The sequence below is a fragment of the Garra rufa genome, chromosome 10, assembly GCF_049309525.1.
Source record: "Garra rufa chromosome 10, GarRuf1.0, whole genome shotgun sequence".
In the NCBI taxonomy this organism is placed as follows: Eukaryota; Metazoa; Chordata; class Actinopteri; order Cypriniformes; family Cyprinidae; genus Garra; species Garra rufa.
In genome coordinates this window covers 8,356,976-8,380,199 of record NC_133370.1, presented here as the reverse complement: position 1 = coordinate 8,380,199, position 23,224 = coordinate 8,356,976, and the positions used below count along the sequence as shown (strand labels likewise).

Genomic DNA, 23,224 nt, shown 5'->3' with positions numbered 1-23,224 from the left:
TCCAGGCAACCAGGAAAGGTCTCTTCAGAGGAGAGAGAAACATTTCCGTACCTGCATCAAGATTTTTAATGAAATCCTATAAATATTTTTTTCTGTGAAAGATAAAGTGGAGATTTTTTTCTCAATATCTCCCTCTAGTTTCCCTTTAGGGGTTTGCCAGCTCATACCTGACACAGATGTTTATAATATCCCGCTGATTCAGGTCTGAACATTGATTTCTTTCTTTTATCTCTAATTTGCTCCTACACAAATGATAATATGTTGATCCAACTGCTTGAATAATGAAAACACACACAAGGGGGTAAATACTCCCATTATCTCAGCTGGTGCTTCAGTGTTGTCATATTTGGAGAAATTTAGCATCATTTGCTCACCAATGGATCCTCAGGAGTGAATGGGTGCCACCAGAATGAGATTCCAAACAGCTGATAAAAACATCACATCTGATAATCCACAAATAATCAACACCACTCCAGTCCATCAATTAATGTCTTAAAAAGTGAAAAGCTACATGTAAGAAACAACCCCATCAATAAAACATTTTTAACTTCAAACCATCACCACCTAGGTTAAAATAGAAGTTTTGTCTATTAATGCTTTCTCCTGTTATAAGGTTGTCTCCTCTAAAACAAAATCAAGTTTAAAAGCAGGTTCAAAAACAGCCCAAAACAGCCTCACAAATCATTTATTGATGGACTAGAGTGGTGTGGATTACTTGTGGATTATTGTGACGTTTTTATCAGCTGTTTGGACACTCATTCTGACGGGACCCATTCACTGCGAGCAAGTGACGTAATGCTACATTTCTCCAAATCAGTTCCAATAAAGGGTGGCCTGAGGGTGAGTGCATTTTCAGCTAATTAAAATTTTTTGGGGGGATTTTTTCTATTAAAGGAGTCCTATTATGCTCTTTTATAAAGTCTTTATTTTGTTTTAGGAGTGCACTAGAACATGCTCTCATGTTTGGTGGTTCGAAAAACGCATTATTTTTCACATAATTTACATTATTACTAAAGCTTTCTCCCTAGCCTGGCACAAATGGCTTGATTAGTTCCGGGTTTGATGAAGGCCTGCCTTTCGAAAAATGAAGTGTGTTGTGATTAGTTAGCAGTCCCACTGCGTTGCGATCGTCAGCTTAGAGAGTGTTTCAGTCCTGCCACTCCCCTTCCCAAATAATCAGGTCCCAGATGGGTTCGTCACTTTTTGAGATCCCCCTGAAACATTTCCGTTGTGCTCCGTGCTATTTGCAGCGCTTTTTTTGTGTTTGCAGCGTTTCCGTATTTGTGTTCGCGTTGCGAGGATTTGCAGCGCCTATGTTGTCAAACTGATGAAGATGTTTTTTTTTATTTGTTGTTGTTTTTTTCTGTTTGCATGTGTTTTCTTAAGTTGCAGCGCGTTGAGCTCTCTCAGCCACCGTACAGGAGCCTAGTGAGGCTCTTTTTATTTATTTTTTATTTTTATCAAAGCACTTTATTGGACTTGTTTTCAACTGATGGAGAGAAACACCAGTCTATGGGCCTGTCCACACGGAGACGCGTTTCGCTGTATACGTATAAATTTTTTATCGCATTGGCGTTTCATCCACACGGATCCGGCGTTTTAGGAGACTGAATCCGCTATTTTTTGAAACCGGGTCCCAAAGTGGATAAATCTGAAAACGACACCCTCGCGGTTTCGTGTGTACAGCCAATACGTATATATTTTGTGAAACGATGATGTCATCACATCACGTGTCGGCTGCGTCACACGTAACAGCAACAACAATAATGGCGGACTACATGATTGTGTTCGTGTTGCTACTAAGCCTACTAGCTTTATTGCAGCAAAATCTATTGCTTCTATGCAACTGTTATGAGCAACAAGCGATAATGTTTGCATCTTCGTCTTCTTCTTAGTTCGTATACAGTGCGCAAGGTTATGCGCATGCTCAAAGTCTTCTTCTCCGTGTATAGCGTATCTCCATGGCAGAATTACAGCACCCCATACTGGTCTGGCATATATACTACACCGTTTTCAGTGGTTTCGTGTTTACGGAATTTTTTTTTAGAATGAGGGAAAAAAATGATCGGATAGGGAACGCACCGGCTTCGTGTGGACGGAGTCTATGCCATTCTATAGCTTGGGAGTGCCAGAATAATTTTTAATAAAACTCAGATTGCATTTGTCTGAAAGAAGGAAGTCATACACATCTAGGATGCATGGAGGGTGAGTAAATAATCCGCTACAGTAGTGTTGGTCCTATCGTCAGCCTGCGAGATCGCGATACATGATATTATCATTATTGTGCTAATGTATTTAATTATTTACATGTCCAAAACCAACTCCAGCATAAGGCTAGTGAAGCTATCCACACTGTATGATGAAAAAATCTCTTATCACACACTGCACACGTCCACGGCGCGGCTCCGATGCGGCAACCGATGATCGCGACTCTAGTCAATGCTTGTGTTTACATCAGCCACGGCTCCACTTGTGTTTCGACCGTCTATACCGCACATGTCAACGGTGCGGCTCTAACACAGTTAGGGTTGGGTATCGAAAATCGATTCCGATTCTGGAATCGGATACTTAAGATAAAGAATCAGATACTAGTTTTAAAATTTAAATTTCGATTCCTCTTATCGATTCCTGGGTGCGATTTTTCATCTAGTGATCTGCCAGGACCTTATGTGGTAATGTAAACATCACACCGTTTAGTCTACAAGATGGATCGCGTGAAGTGCTCAAAAGTGTGTCTACGCTTTGTAAAAACCGAAGACAAAGCTACCGCTGCACGCAAACTTCATCTCAGAGATCTGCAAGGGACGGATGTTTTAATCCCGCGCCCGCCCGCTCCAAAAGGAATATATGTTATTTCGTCCCGCAAATGCCCACATAAAAGTAACTTATAACTTATATTTACTGTATTTTTCATTTATATGTTTATTTTATAATAAATACAAACAGTAGTAGTTTGTATTTATTATTTTATAATAAATACAAACAGTAGATATTCAGTCACTTAAGAAAGAGTACTCTGAAGTTGAGAAGAATGTCTGAATTAAATAATTTAGGTGCTTTAAATTTGTATACGTATATAGCTACATGTTAGAAAGTTAGAGCAGAAGGATTTCTTTAAAATTCAAAAGTATAGCTTTAATTTAAAGTTTGTTTGAATTTTTTTATAACATGCAGGAGAAAAATAAAAAGGAAAAACAAATGTTTTGGTTAATAAAAAAGGGTAAAAAATAAACACCTTTAGAAGAAATGTCAGGCATAGGGGGGCCTTGCAAAATTTACACGAAAAGAAGGGGGGGGGCCTGGTATAAAAAAGGTTGAGAACCCCTCTATTAAAATAATATGTTGCAAGCAAGCACTGAAAATAAACGTGTGTGATATATTAAAGTTTGACTTTTGTCGTTGTTGTTTTTTTACTAAACTGGAATCGAAACTGGGAATCGAAAAGAATCGGAATCGAAATCGATAAAATACAAACGATACCCAACCCTAAACACAGTGACCAGAGCAGTTTGCGGACACTTTAGTCAATGCTTGCATTTACACCACTGAAGCATCCCAGAAGCAGCTGTCCATGCTACATTGCTAAATTTAGGCTAATCCCCCACCTCATCCCTCCCCACCCACCAACGATTTCTGTAGGCGTGGTTTATTTGAATGATATTCTAATGAGCTTTGTGACATCATAACATCCGGAAAACAATCCTGTGTAGTCCAAACAAGCCCTTTGTTGTAGTTTTTGAAAAGGGATTTTCCTTTGGAGTGGACTTTGAGATTTGTAACTTTGTAGATGTTTTTTTATGCCCAAACATACACACCAAACATTGACTAAAATTCAAAAAAGCATAATAAGACCCTTATAAAATATGTGACCCTGGACCACAAAACCAGTCATAATGTTAAATTTTACAAAACTGAGATGTATACATCATGTGAAAGCTCAATAAATAAGCTTTCTTTTGATGTATGGTTTGTTAGGATAGGACAATATTTAGCCTAGATACGTCTATTTGAATATCTGGAATCTGAGGGTGCAAAAAAATCTAAACACCTTTAAAGTTGTCCAAATTAAGTTCTTAACAATGCATTTTACTAATCAAAAATTACATTTTGATATATTTACAGTAGGGTTTTTACAAAAAATCTTCATGGAACATGATCTTTACTTAATTTTCTAATGATTTTTGGCATAAAAGAAAAATCTAAAATTTGGAACCATGCAATGTATTTTTGGCTATTGCTACAAACATACCCCAGCGACTTAAGACTGGTTTTGTGGTCCAAGGTCACATATGTAGGGGCAAAATAACACCACAAAGAGTTTTTAATCATCATTTGTTTACCTGATTCTGGGTGCCAGGGGTCAAAGACTGCAGACATTGGTGGTACTGTCAGTGGAGACGCCCCGCAGTTAGACTCCACCAGGACTCCTTGTATGGAGGCTGTGGAGGGCACTCCGGTCCTCAGTGCAGCCTTTAGTGGGGCGATACGGTTGAACTGCACTCTGGAGAGACAACCCACGAATCCTGGGGTGTTATATCGCTCTATCAAAACTGGATCAATCTGACCCGTTTCTGAAAGACAAAGACAACAGTAGAAAGAAAAGGACATGAATAATCTAAAATCTGATTGGATAAGCGTCTAGAATCTACAATATCAACAATATCATCTACATTCAATTTTTGAAAAAAAAAAAAAAGTCTAAAAGAGTAAAAACAGTAATTTTGTGAAATATTATTGCAGTTTAAAATAAATGTTTTCCTTTAAATATATTTTAAAATGTAATTTTTTCCTGTGATGCAAAGCTGAATTATCAGCATCATTACTCCAGTCTTCAATGTCAAATGATCCTAGAAATCTTTCAAAACATTATGTGTCTTTGCTGTTACTATTGATCAATTTAATGCATCCTTGCTAAAAAAAAAAGTATTATTTTTTAAATAAATAAATAAGAAAGGAAAAAAATAAAAAATAATCATAGACCCCAAACTTTTAAATAGTATTTTATATTGTATATCGGCCAACAAATTATGTCAGATAAATTGTTTCTTGTGATTATTACTACATATATAACTTATTTAACAGTAGTGTCAATGTTTATAAAAGAATGTGCCACAGCTATGGGGTTAACAATGTTTTAAAAAGTGCATTTTGACATAGTCTTATTGTTTTAGATCACACCCGATTGAAAGCAAACAACATCACACTAGAAGCCGAAAGCCTTGTTTTTACAACATACACCAACATGAACAAGTGAATGCATTTTTTAGATGTGAGAAGAGAGAAAACCTGTGCTATTAATGATTATCTTCATCTGTTCTTCCAATATATTAAACATCACACACAACCCCCAGCTATGAAAACTAATAAATCGAATATTCTGAATATAAAGCATTTTATGACGATGTTACCTGTTTGCGATAACAGATGTGAAACTGCGTATGTCTTCCCAGCACGCAGCAGGTCTTGCAACTCAAAGCACCAGATTTTTCCTTTGTGTCTGTCCCTTTCTCAGTCTGCCTATGCGTAAACCTGACTGACAAACTGTAGATTTCCTTTTGTCTAATCTTTAGCTTTTAAACAATATTATTAAGCTTTATCTGAGTGTAGATGCAGACCCATCACACGTTCAGCTGCTCAGTGTGTGTGTAATGCAGCTCAGGGCGTTCCAGCTCATTTCTGCTAGAAATGTCTACAGGAAAGCCCGGAGACTGGATTTTGGATCAGGAACCAAACCCAGAGCTTTCACACGATGATCCAGTGAAAGGAGAAGTAGGAGAGCGAGATATGTTTTCTTGGTCATTATTATGAAATCATTACGCAATGTGACAAGTTATTCCATACTATTATTACTACTAAAGCCTAAATGTGACCCTGGACCACAAAACCAGTCATAAGCGTAAATTTTTTGAAATTTAGATTTATATATAAGCTTTCAGATGATGTATGGTTTGTTAGGATAGGACAATATTTAAAGGAGAAAATCAAGAATGTCAGGGTGCAAAAAAAAAAAAAAAAAAATCAAAATATTAAGAAAATTACCTTGTAGTTGTTCAAATGAAGTTCTCAACTATGCATATTACCAATCAAAAATTAAGTTGTGATTTATTTATGGTAGCAAATTTACAAAATATCTCTATGCAACATGATCTTTACCTAATATCCTAATGATTTTGACATAAAATCAAGAATTTTGACCCATACAATGTATAAATGAGCTTGTCAAAATAGACAGAAAGACAAAAAAATAGACAAATCGTTAGATTTGACAAACATTTGGGGGTCGGTAAGATTTTTTTTGGAAGAAATTGTTTCATGAGCATCAAATCTGCATATTAGAGTGATTTCTGAAGGATCATGTAACACTAAAGACTGTAGTAATGATACTGTGCTATAACATCAGTGCAATATAAAGTAATATTAGTCTTTACCCTTTTTTTGGTACAAATACATGTAGCCTTGATGAGCATATGCAACAGTAGTACAGAAATGGAACATTTGCTAATAGACAGCATACTTAAAACCCAGCGTTATGATAAAACATGTACTTACCAAAAACTTTTCCAAGGAAAATGGTTTTCACAAGGTTGAACTCAGTGTCCGAGGCTTCAGGAAGAGTATAGCCTACTGTTGGATAATGATCCATCTGCAAAACATAAACACACATTCATAAATCCATTATCTTATATAAAACAAATTCATCTGAACTGTGAAACCATCGTAATCTAGTAGAGTAGATATGATACAGCACCTGCAGCTGAATGAATCTGTCCTGTCGGGTGATGTTGACGTTGTGAGGCTGACCGTTAGCCATGTTACGATTATTCAGGCTGATTGTGAACGGCTCCCTCAATCCTCCCAGGTTATAGCGGATCTGTAGAGTCCCTAAGGGAAAAGACAATGTTTCATGAGTGTTATTATGAGCATCTAAGCAGGATAATTATCATTAAGGCGAGACACTGCAGGTTAATAGGGTAAAAAAATTAACTAATAGTTATCACCTTACTAACTCAGTTAATTGATTACATTGTTAATTGCAAAAAAAAAAAATTGTATTACAAGTTTTCTAAAATGTTATGTTTAAATATGCAAATAAGGCATTGTTTGATGAAATATGAGCTAATTTGCATACATTTCTAGTACAAAAATGTAAACACTGGATGAAGTCAGTTTCAAAATTCTTTCTAAATGTAATTTTTTTTTTACATATTAGAGTCAAATGTTTTTACAGAAGGAATTTTTGGTATCTCATTATGTCACTCCATAATTCAGAAAATCCTTAGAACAGGCTAAAACCAAATAAAATGTTGTATAAAATCAAGTAAATTATATATGAATAAATCCCTCAGTAAAAAACTTCAGGATATAGTTAGGAATAAAAATGTAAAGTTTGGTGTGTGACTGTAGTGGCTGAGTGTAGGAGAAAAAGACCATTTTAAGAAAACAGCCTTTAAAAATATGGATTGTAATTGAAATCTATTGACACAACATAGATAAAGTGCTATAAAAGAAACACTTAACAGTGTCTTTTGGATGTTTTCTTTCCACTAATCTGAAAAAGCACTTTATGAAAAACCAAAAAAGCCTTGACAGGTGCATGAAAAAATAGTGTTTTTGCCTGCAGTGTCTCCCCTTAAAAAAAAAAAATCTGTTTCATTGCAAAATAACATAAAACATCTTTAATACCCACAATAGAGAATAAATGTTAAATCTGAGCTCTAAACATGCAAAGTGTCTTACCATTTTGCCGCAGCACCACTGCGAGGTAGTCCTGAGTCTTGGAGCTGATGTAGATGAGGACCGCAGGTGTGTGGGACGTACTGAAACTAAAGCTCAGCTCCTCACGGGTCAGATTACCAACCGCGCTCAGGGCTCCAGAGCTGCCTTCATTTGCTCCAGGAGAAGAGCTGCTTTCAGACATGAGGTCGTAGCGCACCAGGGTCCCGCTCTCAAAATACCCTCCAACATCTAAAATGAAGGCAGATGACAATAACAAGGCTTGACATTAGCATTAATAAAAGGATATAAGGAAACATTTACAAACACCATGATTTATTATTCATTTATTAGAATATAAAAAGGTATAGTAGATTATAAAATATTTCGGCTTTAAAGTGTATTTACTAGAAGCTATAGTACACAATTGTCTAGCTAAAATACCAGTATTAACTTGGAAAATGCTAAATATGGGATTTTTAATTATAAATAAGACCCGAATGCACAGGGAATCTTAGTTTTAAATGTCTATGCTTTACTATTAATTTACTTTAAGTCTTTACTTGCAATCATAGCTTTTAGAAGTTTAAAAATCAATGTGTCTGGCTTCCGCTAATCCACATTCAGCGATTTTTAGCTGTACAAAAGCTTGTTTTGCTGCTTGATATTGCTAATTGGTGTGTCTTACAATATTATTTTAATGTATTATCTTAATTATGAACACACTGGTTTGTAGTGCAAACAGTTTTACCATTTACTGCACTTATTCTTCTGACTTATGAACTAGCTCATGAAAGTCTCACACATTACCAGAAAACAGTTTAGTTCCACATTGAAAAATCAGCTGGATACTGTATCATGATTCCTGATTTTCCATATCCAAAATAAAGTGAACTGGGCCATTCTGAGGCATGGAAAACACCGGATCACGAGTTGATCGCCTGACGGAGTGCATGCTTCACTTTGAAATGCGCAGCGCAGACTTAATGAAGGTATTAAGCCATATTGTGCTTACAGTTTTAGTTTGTTTGACAGATACTGTGCCAAGGCATAATGGCCCAAAACACAACTTTAAAGAACTTTTATGTTAGAATATTTTTTAAAAATCTACACTTTTTGCCCAGAAGACCTATATCGTTACATATCGTCATGTGACCACGATAATATTGAAACAGTTAGTGAAATGTTTCCACTGTCGAGCCTTGAATAACAACTAATGTCTTCTAGTTTTGACGTCATCGGTAGGCCTATATGCTAATGTGCTCCTAAAAGATAAGACTTGTGCGTTGAAATATATCTGTTGCCCATTACAGCCAAGTGAAACTGCACTGAATTATTTATGTACTAAGATAAGTGTCCATGCCATCATTGCAGAAAGGTCCATCAAAGGCTGTCAGACTGCAGTCACATGAGTATCCGTTGTATTTCTCAATGCATTTCCCTCCATTCTGGCAATGCATCCCATAGCTGCTGCAGTGACCCGAGCATCCAGGCTTCACCCCTGGTGTGACCTTTGCCCTCCCTTCAAGGTCAAGTGTCACTCCGTTGACTTTTAGGGAACGAATGCAACCTAGAAAACCTCTCTGCCCCCCTGAGGCGCCTAAAGTGTTAAAGCAAAAACAGAAATGAGAACATGTTAACACTAAATTACTGTGTTAGATAGACACAAGTAAAATACATGTTTTCTGCTGGAGATCTTACCTACAAAGAGCTGGCTGAAGAGCTGCAGGCGGGTGTGGCCCTGAGGCGGGGCTGACCGCGCCTCCCTATGCACCTTGTCCAATCGCAAAACGGCCTCTTTAATATTTCGTTCCGCCTCCACCTTGTGCCACTGGTCGTCATTGAGGGGTGTAGATGAACGTACGATTAATTCCACCGGCCCGTTGCCAACATCGAATGAGAACGACACCACCGTAGCAGCTGTGGGAAGCAGTGGTGCTGTTAACTACAGTTTTTTAAAAATTCTAAAATAAAAATTCATAAATTAAGCTGAAATAAAATATAAAATTTAGATTAAAAAACAAACTTGAAAAGTTGCCTTCAAGTTCAAATTTAAGTACTTAAGTTACTAAATATAAAAATAAAAGCTAACAAAAAATAAGAAATGGTGTGCAGTCAAAAGTTTCCATACATCTTGCATAATCTGCAATTTCTTTTTGTTTTTTTTGTTTTTACCAAAATAAGAGGGATCATACAAAATGCATCTTATGGCGTGAAAACTTTTGGAATTTGAAGATCAGGGTAAATTTTACTTATTTTGTCTTCTGGGAAACATGTAATATCTTATGTAGCTTCTGAAGGGCAGTACTAAATGAAAATAATATGATATTTAGGCAAAATAAGAAAAATGTACCCCACATCATTATTTTCAAAAGTTTACAACCCTGGCTCTTAATGCATTGTTTTTCCTTCTGGAGCATCAGTGAGCATTTGAACCTTCTGTAATAGTTGCATATGAGTCTCTCTCAGTTGTCCTCAGTAAAAAGATTGATCTGAAAATTATACAGTCATTGTTTGAAAGCGTTCAAATACACAAAAATGCTGGAAAACCAAAAAAATTTGTGGGACCTGAAGGATTTTTCTGAAGAACAGTGGGCAGTTTAACTGTTCAGGACAAACAAGGGACTCATGAACAACTATCACTAAACAAAATAAAAAATAACACACAGCTGTGGATCATTCAAGTAACAACACAGTATTAAGAATAAAGTGTCTGTAAACTGTAAACCGGGGTCATTTTTATAAATTTATAAATTACTAATAAAAACTATTATTTTCTCTTGTAGATTATATTTAAATGACTTCTATGTGAAATATAATATTCAGATCAGTACTAAATATAAAATAACATGCATTTGGTATGATCTGCAAGATGTATGTAAACTTTTGACTTCAACTGTAGTATAAAGCTATAACTGTACATAAAATAACAGTGGTTAAAAAACTGTAATTTACTTCCTCTGACTGATAAGTTAAGAAACTCGAAGCAAAGTTCTTAAGATTGTGCGGATAAGACAGGATGCACTGAGGGCTACTCAAGATGTGGTGATAAAAGTATGAGGACTTACATTTGAGCTCTAAGCGAATAAAATCCGGATTGCCCAGGTTTTCCAGCAAGACACCATGTGAGGCAGAAGTCTTAAAATAGAAGGAGACATCTGCGCTGGTCTCGGCTTGGAAGGTGGGAAAATGGAGATAAGATGCAGGCGTGTTGAAGGATGCTGCGTTCCAGAAGTGACCTATAACAAAAAGCACACTGACAACTTAGCAGAATGTAAAGCTGTAGCATATAATTTATATGCTGCAACCTGCATTAAACATAATTTGAGGTTATCAACCTATTGTTTCACACTGATTTTAAGCGTAGGTTAAAAACAGTTCGTTTTTGTTCGTGTAGGTAATGGATTTTAGAGCATGACTGCACTTACGATCTCCCTGACAGCGGAGCGGCCCAACAGTCAGTCTGGCTTCAGATCCAGAGCGGTATATATCACCAACCACCACTTGATTGACAGGTAGATGGTCCTTATACATTAACATACCAGCATCTTCTTTCCTATAGAAGCAAACATGATGCAGAGGAAGAGTTATGGACCACAAGGGGGCAATATAGCATTGTGCAATGCAGCAAAGAAGAGCTGGAATATTAACATACTGCTCACTGCATTGTACAGTTTCAGAAGTAATGATGCTGAAAATTCAGCTTTGAATTACAGGAATAAATTACATTTTAAAACATTTTGAAATCGGAACCAGCTATTTTAAATTGCAATAATATTTCACATTTTTACTGTTTTCACTGTATTTTATCAAGTAATTGCAGCCTTGAGGAGTATAAGAGACTTCTCTCAAAAAATAATTTTAAAATTAAAAAATTTACTGAGCCAAAAACTTTGGAATGGTAGAAAGTACTGCTGCAAAAATATAATCCTATCAAACCCTGGACAATCAAAGCATCCAAAATAACTACGAGGCCATCAGGATTGTGTACAGCCATCCAACATGTAAGTCCTACTAATTTCCTTCAGCAAAATGAGACAAAGTCTCACCATTGTCTCAGATCTGCATCACAGTTGCAGTAGTATCTGGGATCTGTGCAGTTGCGTTCAATGCCACAGGCACATTTCTGCACACCTGGTCCTGAGCCGCCCCAGTAGAAGTGCTTCTCATTTCCCTTGCCAACCCACCATGTAGACGGAGAATCATCTAAGATGGAAAAAAAGATATCTTCAAAGAATAGTTCATCCAAAAATGAAAATGTACTAATAATCTACTCATCCTCAGGCCATCCAAGATGTATATGAGTTTATTTCTTGATTAAAACAGATTTGGGGAAGTTTAGGATTACATGACTTGCTCAGCAATGGATCCTTTGCAGTGAATGGGTGCCGTCAGAATGAGAGTCCAAACAGCTGATAAAAACATTACAATAATCCACACCACTCCAGTCCATTAATTAACATCTTGTGAAAAAAGCGAAAAGCTTTCTGTTTGTAAGAAACAACCCCATCATCAATGCTTAATCTGTGCATATTTCTTTCCTGATTCAGATGAGATGACTTTTTCACTGGAGAAAGCAATATTATGCACTCATAGAGGATTTGTATTTTAACCAAAAGCAACAGTTTGAATTTTGTCTTAATGTCTTAACATACAGCTTTTCGCTTTACAAGACATTAAATGATGGACTGGAGTGGTTTGGATTACTTGTGGATAATTGTGATGTTTTTATCAGCTGTTTGGACTCTCATTCTGACGGCACCCATTCACTGCAGAGGATACATTGGTGAGCAAGTGGTTTCTCCAAATCTGTTCTGATGAAGAAACAACTCACCTACATCTTGAATGACACGCGGGTGATTTTGGATGATCAACCCCTTAAATGCAACTAATTTGTCTAATGGGAGCTGTGAGTTTTTAGCATATCATTTACCTGGTGAGTTGAGCAGGCGTGATTTGAAGCACATGTACGCCACATGTTGCTCACAGAACTCAGCGCTGCTGGTGACGGCGTTCACCTGAATCACAAAAACATGAGCAGTTCTGCAGGTGAGCACCATATTCAGCATTTGTTGGTCTGGTGTAACAGTTTTCATTGGTAAATTCACACTGTGTTAAGCATCACCTGTTCAGCAGACATGCTGTAATTGAGTGTGAGCACAGTCTTGTCTTCAGGTCTGGAACCAGACGACACAGAGCTTTGTGCTGGAAGGTCATTAACAATGGTTGTCCACACTTTGTCTTCTGAAATACACACATATACAAGTGCACCAGTCACTGAGTGTTCATATATTAATATATTTCTATAATATGTGCATATTTAAATAAGAATCAGAGGCACTTGCAAACACTGACAATTAAAAAAATGTGTTAAATTTGCATTAAAAATGGGATGTATTTATTGCTTAAAGTAGTAAAGTCACATTTTAATCATATATTCCACAATAAACAGTGTGTACGCAGCAAAACAAAACATATATGTGACCCTGGACCACAAAACCAGTCATGAGGGTCTTTTTTTTTTTTAATTAAGCCAAGATACAACTATATAAAAATGTGAAATCTGAGGATGCAAAAAAATAAACAAATATTAAGAAAATCACCTTTAAAGTTGTCCAAAAGTTAGGGATGCATATTACTCTTAGGAATGCATGTTACTAATCAAAAATTAAGTTTTGGTATATTTACGGTAGGAAATTTACAAAATATCTTAATGGAACATAATCTTTACTTAATATGCATAAAAGAAAAATCAATAATTTTGACTATTGACTATTGCTTTAAATATACTTGTGCTACATGTTTTATGGGCCAGGGTCACATATCGTTAGTAAGGTTTTATAATACTAAGATTTACGATGTTAGTTAAGGCTTCTTGCACCACAAACAGTCATAATTTAGTCATTTCTTTGGTACCAAAGGGGTCACTGATGTGTTAATGTGGGAGATTATGTGTTAATGTATTCCTTGTTATTATGATGAATATATTAACACATGATATGAATATATTAACAACTTCAGATGTGCATGCTACACATTTAACCCACGTAAATATACAAAGAAATGTATATATTTAAAAATACTTATATAATATACACACTGATATTGTGTTTTGTTTTAAATATTTAATATATATTCTGAATATTTTATATATTTTCTTTTATATATGGTTCTGACCCATCATATTGCAGGTCACTCTGAATGGCTCGAGGGGTCCGCTGCCGTCTGAATCGATCCAGTATGTGTCTGAGTTTCTTCCCAAGTGTTTGTACTCCTCACAGGACTGCTCATACACAGCTGCGGAAACACACAGCGTAAGCATCAAAACAGCCACCGCTGCAGAAAAATCAACAATGCTTCATTTCTGTGGACCAGTCAGCTAAATAAATAATAAAATAAACATCCTAGCATATGACAATTCCTAACCAAAAAATCTCTATTCTGCAAGCTTCTTGCATGTAAATGAAGCTCTCTGAGTTTCTATATGTTTTTTTAGAGATTAAAAATCTTCAGATCACTTTATTAGGGCCCGAGCAGAAGTGGGTTTGGTAAAATGGCTCAATAGCGCCACCTATACACGTTCAGCAGCGTGTGCTTTGAGCTACGCTTCACATATATGCACAAAATTCGGTACACACATGTAACACAGCAATACCTACAAAAAAGTCTCTTGGAATAAAATCCGAAACCCAACAGGAAGTCGGTTATGTTCAATTTTCTCAGCAAATTTTGTGTAACTTTTGCCATTTTTAGGCGTCGTACTTGAACAAACTCCTCCTAGAGATTTATTCCGATCAACACCAAATTTAGTGAGTCTAATCTAAAGGCCCATGTGACATTAAATTGCGAAGATCTAGAGTTTTTGTTGGTGGGTGTGGCCATGGCAGCCTGACAGATTTCGATGTCTCGCCATGAAACAGAAAGTTGTTATAACTCAGGCATACCATGTCCGAGCTGCCCCAAACTTCACATATTTGATAACACTCCTCAACTGAAGACATCTACATGCCCATATTCAGTTATAATCATAGCGCCACCTGTTTGAATACATCTACATGCCCATATTCAGTTATAATCATAGCGCCACCTGTTTGAATACATCTACATGCCAATAATCAGTTATAGGCATAGCACCACCAGCTGGCAGCAAGAACAAGTTTGCCACATATAAATGACTTTGACATATTCCTCCTATATTTACTGTATTAAAAGCATACCACCCACCATTTGCTGTTTTCTTAAAGCCACCAGTCGGCGGTGAGCCCGGGTGCGAGGGCCCTTTCATCGCTGCTAGCAGCTTTAATTGGTTTTAAAATTCTTTAGGACACCAGTACACTGAATCTATTTGCTATTGCTATACAGAAGCAGCTTCAGACAAATAAGCATTCAGATATGCTCAAATAAAGTGGGTGATATGATTTTAGATGGCTTACAGTTGTGGCAGGTGGCACCAGAGTATCCAGTGCCTTCACAGGCACACTTAAACATGTCTCCAGTTTGAGAGCACTTGCCTCCGTGTTCACAGTGGTTTGGCACACACCTGGAAAGAAAGAGATAGATTACAGACACTGGAAATGACTTTGGTTGAGAGTAATTGAGAATGAATGGGGAAAGTCACGTGACAGGTGACTGGTTCATGCATTAATTCCCACCTCTTGTGTTTGTGCGTGTTTGCGAATCAGTCTGAATGAATAATTTAATGCCGTTAATGGAAAGAGTTATTAAAAACAGAAAGTAAACAACTCACACACTTAGATATAACCACTAAGTTACGTCGAAGTAAAACTTAAAATGATACGTTTTTAGTGAGTAATCAGCTTGGTGAAATTTAGAGTCAGTCTCCTTGTCTGTGTGATGACTGATGATTCGAAAAATTCAAAAATAGTTAAAAGTTAACTATTACAAAGAATAGCTAAACATAAGTTCACAAATATAAGATAATAATGTGACCCTGGACCACAAAACCAGTCATAAGGGTAAATTTTATTAAATGTATACATCATCTGAAATCTGAATAAATAAGCCTTTCATTAATGATTTTTACTTAATAGCCTTTTTTTTTTTTTTTTTGGCGTAAAAGGAAAATTGATAATTTTGACCCATAAAATGTATTTTTTGCTATTGCTACAAATATACCCATGCTACTTAAGACTGGTTTTGTGGTCCAGGGTCACACACACACACACACACACACACACACACACATATATATATATATATATATATATATATATATATATATATATTGTTTAAATTGTTACTGCCTTGAGTTATTATATTGGATTAAATGAAAAATTCTTAAAAACGCTAACTCAAAGAGATTCAGCTGGCTTTAATAAATAGAATACTTATTTCATTGTTAAGGTAAAAATATGAAGTAGATTTTTTTTTTTCTTCTTTCTTTCCTTTTCTGGTAGTGTATGTATTGTTTATTTAATAATAATTTATGCACTACGAGTCAAAAGTTTTTGCACAGTAAGAACTGTTTTCTATTTTAATATATTTTAAGATGTAATTTATTCAGTTTATTCATCATTACTCCAGCCATAAGATCCTTCAGGAATCATTCTAATACTCTGATTTGCTGATCAAAAAACATTTATTATTAATATTATTCTGTTGAAAACAGTGGAGTAGAATTTTTTTCAGGTGTCTTAGATGAATAGAAAGTTCTGAAGAACAGCATTTATCTGAACTCTTTTGTAACATTATACATGTCTATCATCACTTTTGATCACTTTACAGCATCCTTGCTAAATAAAAGTATTCATTTCTATAATTTATTTCCCCCAAAATACTGACTGCAAGCTTTTGAATGGCATAGTGTATAATGTTACAAAAGCTTTTTATTTCAGATAAATGCTGATCTTTGGATCTATTCATCAAGGAATCCTAAAAGAAATGTAAAAAGCTGAACTAAATATTGATGATAATAATAAAAAATGTTTCTTGAAGAGCAGTTCAGCAAATTTGTATGATTTCTGAAAGATGACACTCAAGACTGGAGTAATGATGCAGAAAATTTAGCGTTGATCACAAAACAGGGTTTCTGCAGATATGAACAAGTGAAATTTAATACTTTTTAAGACCTTTTTAATACCACCTTATATGAAATTTAAGACCGAAACCTGTAATCGAAATAAATATTATATTACATGCATATATGTGATATTTAATGTGTTTAATGTAAAAAGTAAACACAATTTCATGGCTGTCATAAATTAAATTTATTACTACGATATACAGTGAACTTTTCATATCAGCAGATACTATTCCACACAAACTATCCCCATAAAAGTACCACTAGAAATATCTGATGTAAAAAAAAATCTGAAGCAATATTTTCATCAGTGCTCTATTAGCTTTTACATCTTAAATCTGCATATTTGATTTACCTTTATAAAGGCTTTTTTTTTACTTTTGAAATGTATGCATTACCTTTGAAATTTATTTTATGAATTTATCAATAAATTCTAAATGGCTGTTAGCAGTGAGATTACATAATTGAAACAGAACAAAACAGTGGAAATATTTTGTCTAATATGTAAGTAACTACTTGTTTATTGAGCTAAAAATTAATGTAACATTTGTAATTGTGAGAATATTCAGCAAAAAGCTCACTGGTATGTTACTGAACTATATCATGTTATAAATAAACTATACATTTTAAATTTTTACCTCAGAGTGTTTCTTTAGAGTGCTGTTACATTCATTTGTTTTAAAGTATGTCACAAATAGACCAGAAATGCACTATCCATTATCAATTTCTGTTAACGTTGAATGTATTAAAATAGGAATCTTTCTTGCCTTTCGCTGCTTCGCTAGTTGTTTTTGTCACTTCAGTTTTAATCAGGCGGTTTGTTCGGTCGGGCAAGTAAAAAAAAAAAAACATTTTAAAGTTATCTCGAAGGCTGGCGGTCAGCTAGCTCGACCTATATTTATTATTATTATTGAGAACATTATATACAGAAAAAGGTAGTTTGACCTGTATTCTGCTACTGCGATTCTGTCTGAAGACGCAGTAACTTCCACAGAGGGAGGAAAAAAAATTACAGTTGTTAGCAACTGGCCTTAGCCAAGCCCTATATTCAGTTTTTACAAGCCAAGTATCACTAAACTTGCACTTCCCCAAAGCTAAAAAGTTAAATCCATTTTCCTTCTGCGGTACAATCCGAGAGAGACTCGCGCCAATAACAGAAAGCTGATTGGCTATTGCATGTTGGTCTCATTTGTAGTTTAAATACAGCAAATTATATTTGGAATAGTGAAATAAAGAACTACAACACCACAACACTACAATTTAAATGAGCTTTAGAGGGAGCGTTAGATGGACATCAGAAAAATAAGACCTGTGTAAAATTATTTAAGACCTAGAACAGCGAATTTAAGACTTTTTAAGGCCTAAAATTTTGATTTTTAAATTTTAGACTTTTTAAGACTTTTTAAGACCCCGCGGAAACCCTGCAAAAATTAATTACACTTTAAAATATATTCAAATAGAAAACAGGTACTTTAAATATGAAAAATATTTCAAAATTTGACTGTTTTTGCTGTATTTTGGATTTGAGCAGAAGAGACATTAAAACATTAAAAATCTTGCTGTTCAAAAACTTTTGACTAGTAGTGTACAGTACAGACCAAAAGTTTGGACACACCTTCTCATTCAAATTCTTTATTTTCATGACTATGAAAATTGTAAATTCACACTGAAGGCATCAAAACTATGAATTAACACATGTGGAATTATATATACATAACAAAAAAAGTGTGAAACAACTGAAAATATGTCATATTCTACGTTCTTCAAAGTAGCCACCTTTTGCTTTGATTACTGCTTTGCACACTCTTGGCATTCTCTTGATGAGCTTCAAGAGGTAGTCTCATACATAAAAAGTATTATTCAATGTTTTTTACAAAATGGTAATTATAATTCGCATTCGGAGATCGACACTTCTTGACTGGCAAGACGGCCGCGAGAGAAAACTCAAACAGTGGAAGTGAGTTGTTCAAAACCTTTCTTTTTAGTAAACTCTGTGTACACAAACAATGTTCTCAATGCTCGAGTTCATGTGTAGAGACCCAGGCGATACTTCGAGCAAAGTTTCATGAAAATAAAGCAAACTCTTTGAATGAGAAGGTGTGTCCAAACTTTTGGTCTGTACTGTATATATAAAATTGTTAACATTAAATTTTTAATTAGTTGGTTGGTTGATGAAAAAAATTAACAAGAATTTTCTAAAAGATCTGAAAAGGTTGCCACTTCCTGAAGTAACGCCCTGCTTGATAATCTCTGCTTGTAGCTCTATAAAACCTAATTTCCGCAGTCCTTAAGTCCTGTCTGCAGAAGTATCAGATCAGAGGAAAGGTTCCCCTGATCCTGCATGTTAACACAGTCGTCCTGATCAAACGAGGGCAGGACATGTGACACAGCTTTGACAAACTCCAGCTGAAGAGAGTCAGATGTGCATGACATAAGCTCCTCGAAACAGCTTCACAGCTTTATAAGTCATCATGAGTCTAATAAAGCAATCAGTGGCACGACTCGAGGAACGTCTTATTGCTTTTTGGAAGGACTGAGCAAAAATGACAATCAAAAAACAGCAGCGGCTTTGATCAGAACACTGCGATCAAAGGCAAACATCTGCTCTTCATTAGTTTGCAGAGTCATCCGTGAGAGCGCAGGACAGCGGGTTCATGAATGAATATGGATGGGTACAGAGGCTTGACTTTATCGCAGGGAGACGTGACATTATCATATGAAAAGGAAGAGTGTATGGAGAGTGCATGTTGACTTTTACAAAGCAGAATATGCAAATTCACATCAGGTCTCCGCATCAATGCCAGTCCATACTGAGAATACATTACCTGTCTATGATGGCACACATATCCAGACTGACGTTCTCAAAGCTACCCAGCATGCCTTGCTCCACAGACTGCAGGTCGACCAACTGGTCATCGACGTGTATGAGCTGCATGCAGCCCTGAAAGGAGCGCTGTGATGGAGAAAGGTCTGTCCGTGGGAAGTATCCTGCACATGGCGACAAGGAAATTAAAACCTGTACTCTCAACAGTGCAGTCATGCAAAGCAAATCAAGCTTGCTCTGGAATATTCTTAGATTTAAGTATCCATCATAACAGAATTTAATATTAATTTGACTGTTTTTGTACAAACAGGTATATATACACCTCTGTTCAAAAGTTTGGGATCAGTAAGATTTTTAATGTCTCTTATGCTCTTCAAAGTTCAATTTATTTGATCAAAAATAACTGTAAAATTATGAAATATTATTGCAATTTGAAAAAGTGTTTTTTTTTTATTTTACTATACTTTAAAATATAATTTATTCCTATGATGCAAAGCTGACTTTTCAGCATCATTACTCCAGTCTTTGGAGTCACATGATCCTTCAGAAATCATTCTAAGATGCTGATTTATTATCAATGTTGGAAATAGTTGTGCTGCTTAATATTTTTTTGGAATCTGTGATACTTGTTTCAGGATTGTTTGGTTAATAGAAAGTAAAAAAGCACTGCATTTATTCAGAATAGAAATCTTTTCTAACAATATAAGTCTTTGCTGTCACTTTTTATCAGTTTAACACATCCTTGCTGAATAAAAGTAATAATTTCCTTCAAAGAAAGAAAAAGGAAATGACCCCAAACTTTGAACGCTAACGTATACTGTTACAAAAGATTTCTAGTTTAAATCAATTCTGTTCTTTTTATTTTATTTATTCATCAAAGAACACCTGTTTCCAATGTTGATAATAAATCAGCATATTAGAATGAATTCTGAAGAATCATGTGACACTGAAGACTGGAGTAATGATGCTGAAAATTCAGCACTGCATCACAGAAATAAATTCTATTTCAAAGTATATTAAAACAGAAAATCATTATTTTAAATTGCAATAATATTTCACAGTATTACAGTTTTTTTCTGTATTTTTAATCAAATAAATGCCTTGATGAGCTGAAAAGATGTTTTTAAAAACAAAAAAATTCTACTGATCCAAAACTTTTGAACAGCAGTGTATATGTGCATGTAAATATTTCTTAAATTTACATATACATATATATAAACAGTATATATACACAGTATATATATATATATATATATATATATATATATATACATACATACACACTATATACTATATTTTATATATATAAAATTATAAACATTTTTATTTTTATTTTTTTATTTACCAAATACAAACACTTCATGGTTCCTATAATTACCTCCAAAAAAGTAATCTCCTCCAGTCCTGATCTGCATAGGGAGAGCAGCTCTCACTGTGGACATCTCGTCTCCATTGATGGTCAACATGGCAATGCTTTCCAGCGCCAGAAAGTGAACGCTGTGCCACTGTCCGTCATTAAGACCAGACCCTGCAGAGAAACACTTTATTATGAGCAATGACATCTTTTCATGTTTTTGTGTGTATGTTTAACTGGTTAATATGCTGAGGACTTTGCAAAAGGCGTTTCCGCCACTGAATAAAATATAAAAAAAGGTTATTGTGAATTTTTATCTCACAATTCTGACTTCCCTTACAATTGTAAGTTTACATCTTGCAATTTTGACTTTTAGTTCACAGAATTGCGTGTTACAAACTCACAATTCTGAGAACATATTATTTTCCCGTTTGCAAGTTTATATTGCACAATTCTGTGAAAAAAGTCAGAATTCCAGGAAAGAAATATATTAACTCACAACTGCAAGAAAAAAACAATCAGAATTGAGTTATCCCCCATTAAGGACTTTATTTCTTACAATTGGGAGTTTAAATTATGACAAAGTTTATATCTTGCAATTCTGACTTTATATCTCGCAACTGAGTTTATATATCACAATTCTGAGCTTATATCATGCAGTTCTGAGTTTATATCATTTTATTCTGAGAAAGTCAGAATTTCGAGCTTATATCTTGCTATTCTGACTTTATATCTTGCAATTCTGAGAAAAAAGTCATAATTGCGAGATTATATCTCGCAATTCTGGCTTTTTTAAGTTGCAATTGAGTATATCATGCAATTCTAATGTAAAAAATTCAGAATTTTGAGTTATATCTCGCAATTCTGACTTTATGACCCCCAATTGTGAGTTTACATTTCACAATTCTGAGAAAAAGGTCATAAGTGTGATTTTATATCTTGCAGTTCTGACTTTATAACTCCCAATTGTGAGTTTATATCTCGCAATCTCATAAAAAGTCATAATTGTATAATTCACAACTGTAAGTTTATATCATGCAATTCTGAGATAAGTCATAATTGTGAGTTTATATCTCTCATTTTATACTTTATAACTCACACTTATGATTTTATTTCATGCAATTCTGAATTGTGAGTTTATATCTTACAGTTCTGACTTTATAATTCATAATTGAGTTTATATCATGCAATTCTGAGAAAAAAATGAGTTATCATCTAGCAATTCTGACTTTATTTCTTGCAATTATGAGTTTATATCATGCAATTTGGAGAAAAAAGTCACAATTGTGAGTCTGTATCATGTAATTCTGAGTAAAAAAGAACTGTGAGATATAAAGTCACAATACCCTTTTTTAAATATTTTATTCAGTGGAGGAAAAGGGCTTCCGAACATATGATATGATAGGTGATCTAAATTCCTGCTAGTGTGCTACTACAAGGATTTTTCAAGCTGAAACTGTAAAGACAGTCTATAAACTGAGAGCACTCTGGATGTGTGTTACCTGAGGATATGTCCACGCGTGTGTTCTTGCCCAGTGAAACATAGATGTGAACGGTAACTTTACCCTCCACCAGACTGACCTCCACCCCTCCAGGCATGAGCGGGGTGAAGAACAGCAGACCGCTGGGGTTCCACGTCCGAAACTGCAGTCGGACGGACACCGTATCCGCGTCAGTCCGACCCAGAAGCTGCAAGGAGCTGGTGGAGTTAAAGGAGGCAGGGTACGTGTGGGACTCCGCACAGGAGAAGGTCAGGTTATGCTGGAATGAGAACGGCAGACTAAATAAAAATTATGAAGCATTTTAAACAAAAATGTTTATCAAGGAGTTCAACACACACCACTAGAGGAATGATCATAACTTTACAACAGAATTTCAGAGGGAAAGAGGGAAACCTGGATAGGGCCGTACTGGAAAATCCAGCTAAAACCAGCTTAAGGTGGTAGCTGGTTTTGTCTGGTTTGTAGCTGGTCCACACTGGTCTAGATGTATGGTTAGAGCTGGTTAAGGTTGGGAGACCACCTTGGACCAGGAAAAGCAGCTACCATGTTTCAAATCCAACCAATCACCTTAAACTGGCACAAACTATTTTTTCCAGCATGGAAAAGAACTGTGGACAACAACCACCAGTCATTGTGAATAATCACAGAACAGCACAGAGTGACAGCACTTCTCACTTCATGTCTGTCCTCACACACACAGCATTGTGGGAAAGGGAGGGAAACCTCTGTTTATGACTGAGGCCAGCGCAGGGAGAGGAGCTGTATCTATTGAATATTTAATGTGGAATATA

The 23,224-nt window shown here is 35.4% G+C and overlaps 1 protein-coding gene across 1 annotated transcript in view; it reads right to left on the bottom strand.

The window, feature by feature from the left end:
* cntnap2b (contactin associated protein 2b) overlaps positions 1–23,224 on the bottom strand; it is a 58,440-nt gene that overhangs the window by 3,338 nt on the left and 31,878 nt on the right. The window contains exons 8-23 of the mRNA XM_073848396.1: positions 22,434–22,692; positions 20,956–21,105; positions 19,579–19,741; positions 15,147–15,253; positions 13,891–14,010; positions 12,839–12,957; positions 12,647–12,731; positions 11,763–11,919; positions 11,142–11,269; positions 10,782–10,952; positions 9,415–9,633; positions 9,077–9,313; positions 7,738–7,965; positions 6,749–6,882; positions 6,550–6,643; positions 4,341–4,571 (exon numbers count right to left, since the gene is read on the bottom strand). Of these exons, the coding sequence (XP_073704497.1) occupies positions 4,341–4,571; positions 6,550–6,643; positions 6,749–6,882; positions 7,738–7,965; positions 9,077–9,313; positions 9,415–9,633; positions 10,782–10,952; positions 11,142–11,269; positions 11,763–11,919; positions 12,647–12,731; positions 12,839–12,957; positions 13,891–14,010; positions 15,147–15,253; positions 19,579–19,741; positions 20,956–21,105; positions 22,434–22,692 (2,602 nt within the window). The remainder of the gene's footprint in view (positions 1–4,340; positions 4,572–6,549; positions 6,644–6,748; positions 6,883–7,737; positions 7,966–9,076; positions 9,314–9,414; positions 9,634–10,781; positions 10,953–11,141; positions 11,270–11,762; positions 11,920–12,646; positions 12,732–12,838; positions 12,958–13,890; positions 14,011–15,146; positions 15,254–19,578; positions 19,742–20,955; positions 21,106–22,433; positions 22,693–23,224) is intronic.